At 44.6% G+C, this 14,143-nt stretch overlaps 1 protein-coding gene across 1 annotated transcript in view; it reads left to right on the forward strand.

Annotated features, from left to right (window-relative positions):
- Nucleotides 1–12,175, forward strand: part of ADAD1 (adenosine deaminase domain containing 1) — a 265,111-nt gene extending 252,936 nt beyond the window's left edge. Inside the window, exon 12 of the mRNA XM_077476863.1 lies at nucleotides 10,886–12,175. Within this exon, the coding sequence (XP_077332989.1) occupies nucleotides 10,886–10,999 (114 nt within the window). The 3' untranslated portion in view covers nucleotides 11,000–12,175. The remainder of the gene's footprint in view (nucleotides 1–10,885) is intronic.
- The last annotated feature ends 1,968 nt before the right edge of the window (nucleotides 12,176–14,143 follow it).

Here is a 14,143-nt window from a genome sequence, read left to right on the forward strand (position 1 = left end):
GCGACAGAAGGTCCGCTCGCATCGGCAGCCGACAAGGAACATTTGCCACCATTCGTACTATGTCGGCATACCAAGGACGCCAAGGCCAATGTGGGGCAATCGGAATCACCGGAATGCCCTCGGCCCCTGCAAAGCAAACATGGTAGAAGTTTGAGTGGGGGGAGGCATAAATCAGCCGATAATGCCCCCATGAATCCACCAACACGTCTGACGCATCCGCCCAGGGATCTTTTGACCTGCCCACAAACCTGTGTACCTTCCGATTGAGTCGAGAAGCCAGGATATGCACATCTGGCGTGCCCCACCTTAGACAAATTTACACGGCCGACTCTGCCCACCACAGGATGTGAGCGACCTCCAGGGCTGCAGCCAAGCTCCTTGTTCCTCCTTGATGGTTGACATACACCACCACTGTGACTGGATCCTGACCGGATGCCCCTGCAGCCTCTGTGACCAAGTGGAGAGGCACCACCTGATCGCCCGAAGCTCCAGCACATTGATCGGCAGGCGGGATTCTTCCTGCGTCCAGCGACCCTGGGAATCCCTGACTAGCCGGCTCACCCGAATTTGACAATCCAGAAATAACGGAGATTTGACCCATTTGGACAGGATCGCCTTTTGCAAGACTCGAGTGTGGAATTGAGCATACGGTACCGTCTCGAAAGTGGCTACCATGAGGAAAGTAGCTACCAGGATGCAAAAACGCACCGATGACCACCTGCAGGACACCAACAACTTCACCGCAGCTTGAAGAGTCTGAACCTTGTCCGAAGGGAGAAAGACTCTCGCCTCTGAGGAGTCCAGAAGCAAGCCCAGGTACTCCATGTGTTGTTGACACCGACTTCTGGAGGTTCAGTACCCAACCAAACTCCCGAAGAGTTTGCATGGGGATTGTCACATCCTCCCTCTCTGAGGTGGAAGCTGCTCTCAGGAGGTCGTCCAGGTAACCCACGATTGTGATCCCTCGCTGCCTTAGCAAAGCCAGAATTGGGGCTATGACCTTGGTGAAGACCCTTGGTGCCAAAGCCAGGCCAAAAAGGAGAGATACAAATTGGTAGTGCTCATCCCCGACGGCAAATCGCAGAAACCTCTGATGCCTGACGCATATGGGGACATGCACGCATGCATGTATTCGTCTTTGATGTCCAGAGATGCCAGGAAATCCCCCTGATGGAGTGCAGCAACCACAGAGCAGACTGATTCCATCCTGAACCTTTGTACTTTCACAAAGCTGTTGAGAGCCTTGAGATCCAGGACCGGAGGGACCCCTTCCTCCTTTGGGACTATAGATTGGAGTAGAATCCCTGAAACCTTTCCATCGTCGGCACAGGCACTATCACTCCGCACAGCAGCAGGTCCTGTACTGCCCCTAACAGGGCTTCCCGACGAGCTGGAAGAAGAGGAAGGTTGAAGGGGGAAAAAAAAATCAGTTTGGCGGACAAGAAAGAAACTCTATCTTGTATCCTGATGAAACCAGTTTGCAGACCCACTGGTCGAAAAGTAGCGAGGTCTACCCAGCTGCAAACCTCTGAAGGCGACCCCCCACCCGAGAGTCGGACAGAGGCAAACCTTCATGAGGCAACAGATTTACTTGCAGGCTTGTTTGGCTTGTGAAACCAGGGAAGCTTTTGTCCCTCAGCAGGCACCTTGTTAGACTGGGAACGCTTACCTGTTGACCCGGGCGGACGAAAAATCCACTTCTGAGCGGATTTCTGATCTCTCCCTGGAAGGCAAAATCCCTCAGTGCTTTCTTAGATGTCTGGTACGCAGACCAGCATTTTAGCCAAATGAGGCGAAGTAGCACCACAGCTGATACTGAGGCTCTAGAGAGCAAGGGGGCCGTATCTAAGGCGGCATCAGACATACTTAAGGCCCTGCACCAACTGATCTGCCAGCTCCATGCAAACTGGGATAGCCTGTTGCTTCTCCAACTCACGATGCAAAAATTTAGCCCATTCAGTATGTGTCTGGGACACCAGGGCCATGGCTAACACTGGCCGCAATGCTGACCACACCACCGTAAACATGGACAGGACGACCGCCTCAGCCCTCCTGTCGGCATGGTCCTTGAAAACAGGGGTCCCTTCCACCGGAATCGTGGTTACCTTATTTAACCTGGATACTGGGGGTCAACAATCAGAGGAGATGTCCATTTCTTCAGGAAACTATCCTCAAAGGAGTAACGCACCAGCATGCGTCTCGGGACTGAAAAGGCTCGCTGCGGGCTTCCCCACTCCTTGTAAATAAACTTATCAAAATAAGTTAGGTAAGGAAACACCTTAGCCGCGCGGGCCAGCTTGTGGGACCCAAAAGGGACTGACAACTCTGTAGGTGTCCCAGCCGTATCCTCCATCTTTAGGGTATCCCGCACAGCTGTGATAAGTGCTCCTACAAGCACTTTTTCCTGCTCTGGCCCAGCCACAGAGTCCTTTTCACCGGTCCTAGTACGCATCATCTGAAACTTAAGAACAGGGGCCGTCTGCCACAGCGGGACCAGAGTTTGAATCGGAGCTTTCCCCAGAAGACTGCGTTTTTTTTTACCCTCCTTGTGCCAGCACGCCTCTTCCACCCTGGCAACAAAGGACTCCAGGACCACTGACAGAGCGTCCATAGGCACCACGGGTGCAGGGGAACCGGTTGCCATAACAGGGGTGTCTGGGGAAGAAGCGCTAGCTTCTGACGCTATGCTGACCCACAGTTGCCTGTCACCACTTGGGGACCTAAGGCAAGTCACACAAAATGCCCACCCTCCTAGCTGTCACAGACGAAGGGGCCCCCCACAAGACTCGCCACCCTGACCCAGGTACTGTGCTGCCGCCATCCTTTTTTCCTTGTGTCAGCCACGAGGTGTTCTGTGTGAAAATTCGTACTGTTCTAGAAAGAGAAACAGTCAACCAGTGCTAGAGGTAAAACAAGCTGAGGTTACTAGAAAATGGCTGCCAGCCACCTCAGCAAAAAAGTCTGAGGGCGCCGGAAAAATGGCCACTGGACTTCCAGAAAATGGCCGAAAGGGAAAAAACTGGCTGTGGCTACAGAAAAATGGCTGCAGCCTGCGTGGTGGCCTCCCCACATGGCGTACACACTAGAACACCCCACCATGGCCCAGAGACGGGGAAAGGGACTGGAGGAGGAAGGAAAGGGACAGAGAGAAGAAAGGGAGAGTGAGAGACCCCCTAGTCGACCTCCCAGGGAATGCCCAGCTGCTCCATCCTGCTGAGACCACTGGAACCATACTTACCCCTCCTGCAGGGTGGCTGTCGACCACGGCACACTGTGCCCCCGGACAGCAGTAGCCCAGTCATGTGTGTGCCCCGGAGCATATAGCTCACCGGCCGCCCCTGGATCAGACTGGGCATGTCGTGGCCGACCCAGCACGTAGCTAAGGTCTTCTTGCGCTCGATGGCCAGGCTGGGGAGACTACCAGGATCTATATTATCCAGCCTGTCACCCAGCCCGGCTGTTGATTGTAGATCACAGGAATCAAAAATGCAGAAAAAAACTAAAAAAATTCCCAGGACCACTGGTCCCCACCGAGAGCCAGGTCCTTCTCCTACACTAGGCAGAAAAAAACTGAGCTGCTGGATGCAGTGTGAGGGGTTATAGCCAGTAGGACCACCCCCCCTGGGTGGTACTGTGCAGTTTTGCTGTTTTTACATGTTCTGCCTAGTCCTCCTGAAAGGTGGCGATATAACCCTAAGGTCAAGATGAAGATGCTGTGTCCGTCATTGAACGAAAGAGAAATCATGCTTCCTTATAGCAGCCAGTGCCATCTCAGCTACTATCTTCTGAGGCTGCAGTGTAATTACTTCCGCCCTTCCTGTCTTTCTCTGCTGTTATCTCGCACATCATCAGTTATGTTGCAGCTAAGCCTCGTGAGTAAGCACTGATCACGGTGCGAAACACGTCAACATTTCCCTGTACCCTGTTATTTTCTTGCTGTGGATTATTTGATAATGTTTTGATGTGACCCACGTTGTTTTAATAAAAGACGGGATTTCAAGTCTTTTTTTCAGTGTGCGGCTAGTCAGAGTTTTGTTCTGTTTGCTTGCTCAAGCCTCGTTTTCACTCGAGATTGCTATAGCAACCATCTTCTGCTTATTGAGGCACAGACAAGTGGGCATTATTTCAGCATTTAACTATGTAGGGCTTTTTTTAACCATGTAAAATGCAATTGATTATATAATGCAGCTGATCTTCTTTCTCTGGGATGCTTTATGATATTCTAAAGTACACTGCGCTTTCAAACCTAAAATCCAAATAGTGAAATGTAAAGATGTGCTATATGTCAACAGCAATAAAGTAATTTGCTAAGTTACAAAACAATATTCCAAATAAAGTGCTTTCGTGCGGGATATGATAAAACGTCCATATGATGAGAAAAAAAGCAATCCATAAAATCCTAAAAACAATATAATGGTGAACCAAACATATATGTGTGTGTGTGTGTGTGTGTGTGTGTGTGTGTGTGTGTGTGTGTGTGTGTGGTTTCTGTGATATCAATCCAATGATAAGGTGCTGCGTGTGCACTCAAGTGTCCCCCCCCCCCCCCCCCCCCCAGGTAATGGCCGCTCACCTTAGAGCGTGTGACCTTGCTGATTAGGCTTGGTCAATGCACGCATTGGAACCTGTAAATGTAGTTCAGTGGTAAATCCGGATTCCTGTGGTAGCCTCACTCTGTGCTTCAATATGATAATGATGTCCCCTTGTGTGCCTCAGTAATATCAATGTAAAAAGGAGGACTTCATAGTGTAGTATGTTAACTTTTATTATGAACACAGTAAAGATCCCTTACAGGGTACTCGCGTTTGCATGGCGCCACTCTAAAATAGCATAAAACCGAGCTGTAGCGGCTGATATCGGGGTGGTATGCTGATCGTCCTTAGTGGATGCACTAACTAGCGTTCTGTCCTGTCCCCTTCCCCAACGCGTGTCGATACAAGTGGTTAATTCGTATCTTCCTCAGGGGGTGATTTGAAATTTGGTGAGTGCCTCCCAGAGTGGAAGTCCCTTGGCTGTACTCCTTAGACTGCGTTCCCTTTTAATGCAGGGGCCCCTTGGGTGGTTTGTATCGTGTGGAGAGGCAAATCTGTTAGTGCAGCCTTTGCTGGGGGGAAGATATGTTGGTCTGGTGGCATGTTGCGTGTGCAATTCATCAGTGCATGCACAGCAACCATTTTGGATTCCCCTGGTGCCTAAAGCATGCTCCTGGACATCCCTTAGGCTTACTGACACGGGCAGTGGGTCTTCTCTTCTTAGGTACAATGCCTACAAGTATTTGGGGCAGTCAATAATTGTGGGTCACTAAGAATCTTGCTGCAAGAAGGCATTCCTCTTAGCTGGGTGGCAGTTTCTACCTGTTCCTGGGATAAGACCCTCTAACCCTTGGCAAGCCATAGGGGAGTTTAGGTAAAGTATGGGGGGGGTCGCAAAACCTTTTAATCAGATGGTGAAGGCTCCTACATAGTTAAATCTTTTAAATGTGTGCCTAAGGGTCACATCAGTTCTTGATCCCCAGCTGTTCTTTCCACTGCTTAAAGGGCATGTTCCACCAGTTCCTTTTGTGTCAAGGGGGACATTTTCCACAGCCATTTGTGGTTTGCACTACCAACTTTCAGGTATTCTCAACGGGTTTGAAAGCCTGGGATACAAATGTTGGTGATCTTTTTGTGGGAGGAAAAGGTGTCATGGATGTGAAAGAGGAGGAAGCCTGTAAGGATGGGTAGTACTCTTTGGGAGAGTCTTCTCAGGAAGAGGCTCAGGGTCCTGGCCTTTCTGAGGTGCAGAGGACCTCAGTTGTTTTGTTTTTTTGGTGGATGCTGGCCATACACTTAGTTTGGATGAGGGAATGCCTCCTGTCTGGAAATTGTATTCTTACAACAGCATCTGAAGCTGTCAGGATGCTTTTCTCTGGTCAGCTGCTACAGCCACTGATCAAGGAAAATTTTCCAGTGGCTCACTGTGGGAATAGATCGAATTCTGTCGAGTGGAGTAGCTAAACCCTAATTGAAATTCAGCTGGTGCCTGCTGAATAGTGAATGGTCGGCTTTAGGCTACTGCTTCTGCAATCTTCTCTCTAGGTTTAGGTCGTGGGGGGCCCTGAAAATCCCCATTTCTTTTCCTGTTATTCTTATTTGCAGGAAGTGATGTATGCCAATTGGGCTCATCTGGAGAGGGTGCTTTCCTCTCCTAAGCCGTTTTCTCAGTTGTACCCCATGGAGAAAGAGTTCTCCAAAAAGTAGCTTTCTCCAGCCGTACACTCTGCTATTCCCTACCTAAACAAGACCTTGATGGTACCAGTGGACAGCTTTCCGGTCTTGGACACTACAGATAAGATCTCAGGCCATTTTTAAAGGACATCCACTTCAACAAAAATAGCATTTTTGGTGAGATACTCCCAAAGGGAAATCATGTCTAAAGTTATGCAGATCCTGCCATTTTCCTCATTAAAACACTACAGGGGTAGAAGCAGGTTGATAATTATAAAATGACCCCCATTAGATTCACTTTCCCCATTGATACAAACAAAAGCTTTTTCCTCCGACTTGTTAAAATCCCTGCAACATACATAGATCACCCAGAGGGGAATATTTACTTTCTCAAAGGAGTTACTCTTCTGTCCATTTTCTTTGGTAGGTGCAGCTCTGCAACCATTAGTGGCTGCACTGGGAGTCTGCCAAGCGGTTAATGTGTGAGCAAAATATATGCTCCACTACTGGCAATTTGATTCTGGCATTGAACAGTACTGGCTGGAGTTTCCGAGAGTTTCTCAGCGAATGTTTCTTGGAGGAATCTTTTAGGCAATTTTTGAACTGGACATTCTATGAGGGGAGGATCCTGTGGCTAAAATGCTGGTCTGCTGCATCTCTTGAAGTAAATTAAGTCTGTTTGGGCCATTCTTGGATTCTTTTATCTAGAAAATAACTGTGGGTAACAGCACTCTTCTGTAGAAGGCAAAATGCAGTGCAAACACTGAGTTGATCTTTTAATGCCAAGAAGCAGTCCTTTTATGTGCCACAGACCTCGGGTTCATTAAGTAGCCTACTACCAAGTTCCCCGAGAAGTATTGGTATCTGAAGACCTCTTCCCAGTGAATGGGATTCCCCACTCTCCCAGGTGAAGGGAAGTTTATTGGCCTTTGCAACTGTGAGGACTCTAGACAGATTGGTCCACAGAGTGGTGTCAAGAACTGGAACTCGAATGTTTCCCTTCCCCCATGCTGTATGCTATTTGGAGCCTCAAAAAAGGGTGGTGTTCTTTGTAACCCTAAAAATAAAAAAAACTTGCTGTCTCAGTGCATTATTGTGCCTGTTCACAACTTCAAAGCCCTTTATGATTCCAAAGCCTGAACTGAGACACCTGATATATTGGATGGAGTCTACCCAGTTGGTGATTGCTTCACTTCAACATAGAGACTTCCTGACTTTAGTGAATATTAGGATGGCTTCCTGTGCATCCCGATCTTTCAGCCTCAACAATGGTTTCTAATGTTTGCTGTGGAGGATTGCTACTGCCAGTTGGTGGCATTGCTATCCAGCTTCTCCACTGCTCCCAGTGAGTTTAATGTGTTTGTTCTGGGTTTCATGAGGACCTGAGTTATCCCTATTGTGGAATACCTAGACAGCCCGCTCCTTTGAGAGCCATCAGTTCAGACCTTGATGTCAAAAATATGCCATACGGTGCGAGTCCTAATGTGATTTGGTTTGGGTACTGAACCTCCAAAAATCAACCTTGGTCATATCACAACATCTAGGATATGTGGGCCTAGTCCAGAACATGGCTCAATCCAAGATGTTCCTTCAACTGGAAAAGTGCCTTCACCTCTGATCTTGGGTGGAGGTCTCTGGAAAAACTCTTCAACCCATTTCTGCGTGAAGCTGCAGGAGATCATGATTTTTAATTTTTGTTGCCATTCCATATTCCACAGGAAATGGCAGCTCAATATTTTGCATCTGAATTTAAAGACAAGATCAGCTCTGGAGTAGTGGAACTCTTTTCCAATAATTTGGATGGTTCTGCTGTCAGGCTGCAGGTGTACTGGAGAACCAGTCCGTTTAAGGAATGTGGTCAGTGGAGGTGCAGACTTCACCAATTAACATTATGTAATTGTGGGCAATTCATCTCTTTCATCTGTCTTTCCAACATTGGTCATTTTGCCTTCAAGGTTACCCTGTTTGAGTGCAGTGGCATATATCAATTACCAGGGGAATACCAGAAGCCTCACTGCTCAAGAAGAGGTAAACTTGATCATGTCCTGGGTAGAACGGCATATTCCAGCTTTCTCCGCCATTTGCATTCCAGGTGTGGAAAATTGACAGGCAGACTTCCTTGTCATCCACAACTGATTTCACGTGAGTGGACCCTTTTCCCAGAGGTGTTCAAAGTGTGTTGTCAGCATTGCGTGACTCCAGATGTGGATCTGCTGGCAACCAGGTTTAACGCCCAGCTGGGCAGATTTGTCTCCTGGTAAAGGGATCCTTGGGCTTTTGCAGTGGATTTTCTGGTGACTCCTAGGAATTGGTGCTCTCATCCGAGTTCCTTCCACTTGAGCTTCTACCGCACCCACTGCACAGGATAAAGACAGATGGTGTGTTGGGGATTCTTATTGCTTCAGCCTGGCCATGAAGATGCTATGAGGACACAGTCACACTGTACCCAAAATACATTTATATAATTTTTTTCACACAACTAGAGCTTTCTTTTGGTAGCATTTAATGTCTGGGTTTTTTTTTTTTTTTTTTTTTTTGCTAAATAAAGAAAAAAAGACAAAAATGTTTTTGTTTGTTATAACATTTTGCAAATAAATAATTGTTCTTCATAAATTTAGCCCAACATATATTCTGCTACATTTCTTTGGTGAAAATAACCCAAATCCGTGTATATTATTTTGTGTGTAGGAAAGTTAGAGTCCACAAACTATGGTATATATCTGCAAATTGATCAGTACTGATGGCTTATCTAATTTCTTGAGGCTCCAAAACGGCAGGACAGTACAAATACCCCCCAAATTACTCCTTTTTGAAAGTAGACTGTCCAAGGTATTTAGTAAGAAGCTGGAAGCTGTCATTTTTTGGAAAAAAAAAATTTTTTGTTTTGTTTTGTTTCCCTCCCCCCCCCCCTTACTGTCACCAGTGCAAGCAGTACAAAAAAAGTTATTTATTCTTATTACATTTTCTTACTTTTTTTTTGTTTTTTAAATTTTATTTTTTTTAACTCACTTGCTATAAGCAAGCATTTTGCTGAATGAAACTGAAGTCCAAGTCCTGAGGGACGGCAATTTTTCTGACTCCCATCATTCTTACCCTGCTCTGTGCAAGGAAGCTAACCTCAAGAAAGGTGTACCATCAAAGATGGATGGCTTATTTCACCTGGTGTGAGGCTTGAAAGTTTCATCCCCAACCACAAGTGCATGGGGAGCAATTTGGCCATTCTCCAGTCTGATCTGAAGTTGCCTAGGGCCTTGAGCACTATGAAGGCAAGATGTCGATTACCAAAGTCTTCTCCTTCATTGATCTCATTCCTTGAGCCGACCAGTTATTATAAGAAGTGATTTTCCAGAATCCAAAAAAGATCCACTAATCCAGAGCAAACCTGGGCTTTGGATTCAGATGCATCTCATTCTTTGGTAAAAGTATTTGTGAAATTAGACAATTGCATTGTCCTGCCTCTTTGGTTTCCATTGTCTGAGTGGGACTTTAGTTTGGTATTCTCTGTGTTATAGAATTCTCAGTTTGATCTTCATGATATCCCTTTGATGCTTCTTACCCGAATGGTGATCCATCAGGTGACCATTACTTTGGCTCATAGGTTCTCGGAATGCCTGTACTCCCCTTTTCTGGTTCTTCACCGAGATAAGGTCTAATTTCCTGCTTGTTTTGTCTGTGGGTCCTCCAAACACACAGGCTGATTTTTGATCCACTCTTTGTTGTTTGATTTGTAAACTCATTTCTCAGGCCTATGCCATTAAGGACAAGGCTTCTCCTTTTCCAGCCACAGCTCATTTTACCAGGAGTGTCAGTGTTTCCTGGGCAATTCAGCATCAATCTTCAGCAATTCAGTTTGGTGAGGGTGCCATCTTAACCTCTTTTCACACATTTAGAAAGTTTTACCATGTCAACGTTCTAGTTACTGCAGATGCCAGTTTTGGTCAGAAGTTCCTGCTTCCAGCTCCGTAGTGGGGGTTTACCCTGCTTTGTTTTTGAGTTTTGGTCTTGTTGCTGTATTGCCAACCCATCAGTTTCAGTGCTTCCTAGTAATTCTTGATGTGAAGAAACCACAAAAATCTACAAAGGAATGGTTCACAAATAAAGGTATCCAGGTGTTAGAATGGCCCAGTCAAAGTCCAAACCTGAATCCAATCGAGAATCTGTGGAAAGAGCTGAAAACTGCTGTTCACAAACGCTCTCCATCCAACCTCACTGAGCTCGAGCTGTTTTGCAAGGAAGAATGGGCAAGAATTTCAGTCTCTCGATGTGCAAAACTGAAAGAGACATACCCCAAGCGACTTGCAGCTGTAATCGCAGCAAAAGGTGGCTCTACAAAGCCCTGTAATGTATGATTAATACATTTTTGGTAGACCTGCAAAATCCTTTTCTTGGGCACAGGGATTCTGCCTCTCTTTCTGTTGTTTCTCATTACTACAAAACCTGCCTTTTTTGGCCAGTGTTCAGTCATCTGTAGGTGACAGTATAACTCAACTTTTTAGTGATTTGAAAAAACCCTGTGTTCCTGTGATGATGTACTCCAAGGAAAGTATTTTGCAGGTAAGCCAAAAACCCTCATTTTAGGACCCTCCGAACAGCTCTGTAAATGGTAGAGACTGGTACGTTCTGAATAAAATTATACAATTTGCAGATAACCAAATGTGATTATTTTTCTGTCTTTTTAGAGACGTGCTTTACCATACCAAGAGGCCAAAACCTTACTGAAATCCTATTTGAAAGCGCATGGGTACGGAATTTGGATAGAAAAGCCAGATATAATTGGATCCTTTACAGTGTAATCATACACTCTGTATACAAATTTTCCAGTTTACTTTTCAAACATTTTTTTAAATCCCTTGTGTTGTGTAACATGTTATACAAACTTGACTTTTGTGGGCTTGTAATGAATATTTTCTGAATCATTTCATTTGTAATACTTTAAAAATGATTCATGCTACTTGAACTTTTTAGATTGTGTTTAGTCATTAGCAGATTTGTTTATTTAATAGTGTAAGGGACGGTTCACACTGCAGGCGAGGCGAGGCGAGGCGACTCCGACTTGCCTCGCCGCGACCTCAGCGGCAACTTGCAGATGACTTCTGTATAGAAGTCAATGCAAGTCGCCCCGAGGTCGCCCAAAAGTAGTACAGGAACCTTTTTTCTGAGTCGGAGCGACTCGAGTCGCTCCTCTCAGAACGGTTCCATTGTACAGAACGGGGGCGACTTGCGAGGCGAGTCGTGTCGCCTCGCATCGCCCGCTGTGTGAACCGGCTCTTAACAAGCACATTATCTAATGTATACATTGGTTCTTCTGTTTTTAGACCTCATGTATATGGACGTCAGCCTAAACAAGCTTAAGTATAAAATGCATGGCTCTTTCCAGCAAACAGGGAGCCTCAGGAACTGCGTACAGCCAGCAATACAAGTAAACGGCTTTATGCAGCCGTGTTTGTATGAATGGTGTTCGCTTTTACATTTTCATCTACCCATGCATGTGTGTATGACATTTTTTCAAATGCTAAAGTAAATAGTATTGGGAAATATACTGTATGTATGTCCATGTGCAGGAAAACACCAGTGCAGAAGCTATCAGTATTCACACAAGTACAGCCATGTATAACAGTTCACTTATATTGGTGGCTGTATGCAGCATTTGCAACAACTCAGGTGCAGAAAGCTTCAGAACATTTACGCTAATAAACGTCTGTTGTGCATGAGGCCTTAATATAATAACTGACAAGTTACATGCTATCTACATATGAATGAAGGTTGTCGAGGCAGAAAAATAGATTCTGCCGTTGTTGCCTCCTGTTCTGAGGCAGTTGCATCTGTCCTTGCACGTGCAAAAACAACTAGGGATAATGGCCTCTTATACTTTGGTTGTTTAAAACAAAACCTGAAAAGGCTAGCTGCCTTTAAGTATCTGGCTATACATTCAAAGTGAAGAAATGTCATCACCAAGGATGCCTCAAAATGGTCCAAAGCTTTATTCCGTGGGCACATGATAAATATGAAGCAATGTTTCGGAGCCAAGCAGGGCCCCTTCATCATTGTCTGACGAAGGGGCCCTGCATGACTCTAAAATGTTGCTGTATATTTGTCATGTGACCACAGAATAAAGCTTTGGGCCATTTCGAGGCATCCTTGGTGTGTTGATGACATTTCTTCACTTTGATTATTTACGGTTTCCAGCCTATGGTCATTACAGCACCCAGCGTCACTGAACAGCTGGTTTTCTTGAATGTGTGCGTTGGGAATCTTGCGTTTAGCTATACATTCAGTCCCCAACTTGGAGCATGTTTGTAATCAGTGAAGCCAGAAAAAAGTCAGAACTCCCAATCAAAGCCTTTGAATTAGCGTATTAGCTAGGCAACAAGCATTTTTTTTTCCAAAAATGCAACTTTCTTAAAGTACTTTAGCCATTACTGATATGTTTAGTTTTTTTGCATTAAACAGTTCAATTTAATATTTTTTTTCTCTTTTAAAAATTTGTCATTGTGAATGCTCAATCTTTTTTTTTTTTTTTTTTCTTAAAATAACAAAATGGTGTACTTGCCTGCTTTGTGGCCAATCCTCCCTTGCTAGGGTCCCCTGCCAGCGTTCCTGTCTCCTCCCTCCCCTTTTCGGTCTTCCACCATAGGAAGCCTCTTCCATTGACAGCACTACTCAGCCCTGCCCATAAGTGTTTAGAAAGGGGGGGGGGGGAGAGAGAATACTGGGAATACATTAAGGTAAAAAAAAAAAAAGGCTTTAGAACCACTTTAATTTTCTGTACATTTTCTCTTTTTCTTGTGAACCAATAAGCATTTGTTTTACAATATGTCTTTGTGTGATCTAACAGACTTGATAATGTTCTGTAATTGTTTTCTCTCTGTTTTATATGCATCAAAATAGTGGTCAGCTCACTATGCCTACATTGCTGTAAGCCGATTTAAAATGCGAAGACAGTCAAATGTGTTTCACATAAATGTTGAAAATAAACATCTGTTTTGTTGATCCCAATCTTGTCTGATTGTTTTGCTTGTCAAATAACCAAGCCTAGCAGTGTTAGTCGTAGGCCTCATGCACACAGGACATTGAAAAAAAAAATCTGATTTTTGTTTTGCTTTGTTGTTAACCCTTTCCTAAAATATGTACTGTGCTACCAATCCTCACACTTAAATGTGTCAAAGCATTCTGAAAAGTTCCCTCATAGTCCACAAGTAAATATTATTCATATATCACATGTTGCCAAATATAACTAAATCAGTTCAAAATATTGACAGTTCATCAAAATTATGTAATTGTGAATTTCACATCAAATAAATATTCTAAACCACTTCTTGCCAATCATCACCGTGCGCTCAGTGCCCCCACCTTAATGTGATATACACGCATGTAAAATCACATCCAGCTTGGCTAGTTAGACTCCAGGTTAGTCAAATTCCTCTTGGTTACTATTTTTCATTTTTATTTTTGTAGTCACAGGACTACACATTTAATACGCCTAGAAGTAAAATTATCCCCTATCCGCTTCATAAAACTAAAAAAAAAAGAAAAATGTCATAGGTCCACACCCTTTTCTCTTGCCAAAAGACATAATACATATCTGGGCCTAAAGATATGTTCTCTATATACCCTCAATTATAACCCATTGGTAACTAAGATAAGTAGGTAATTGAGTCTCTAGGACTCTCTTCCCTCGCTATTTTGGAGAATCCATTTATTGAAAATGGTAAGTTTTTTTTTTTTTTACCCAGACATTAAATTATTAAACCAACACTTTATATGGCAAGGTAAAAGACCATGAATATGCTTAATCTAAAACTGTATAATTTAGTCTGCTATTACATACTATTGGATGGAAAATGTTTCCTCCCACTAGAGGTAACTGCACTAGAAATAAATGGTACATCCCTTGCAACTCTCTGCAATCCCACATTGCCCCACAAATAAACTAACTT

Source organism: Lithobates pipiens, unplaced genomic scaffold (genome assembly GCF_037356315.1).
Source record: "Lithobates pipiens isolate NorthernLeopardFrog02 unplaced genomic scaffold, aLitPip1_a1.2 Scaffold_13, whole genome shotgun sequence".
Lineage (NCBI taxonomy): Eukaryota > Metazoa > Chordata > Amphibia > Anura > Ranidae > Lithobates > Lithobates pipiens.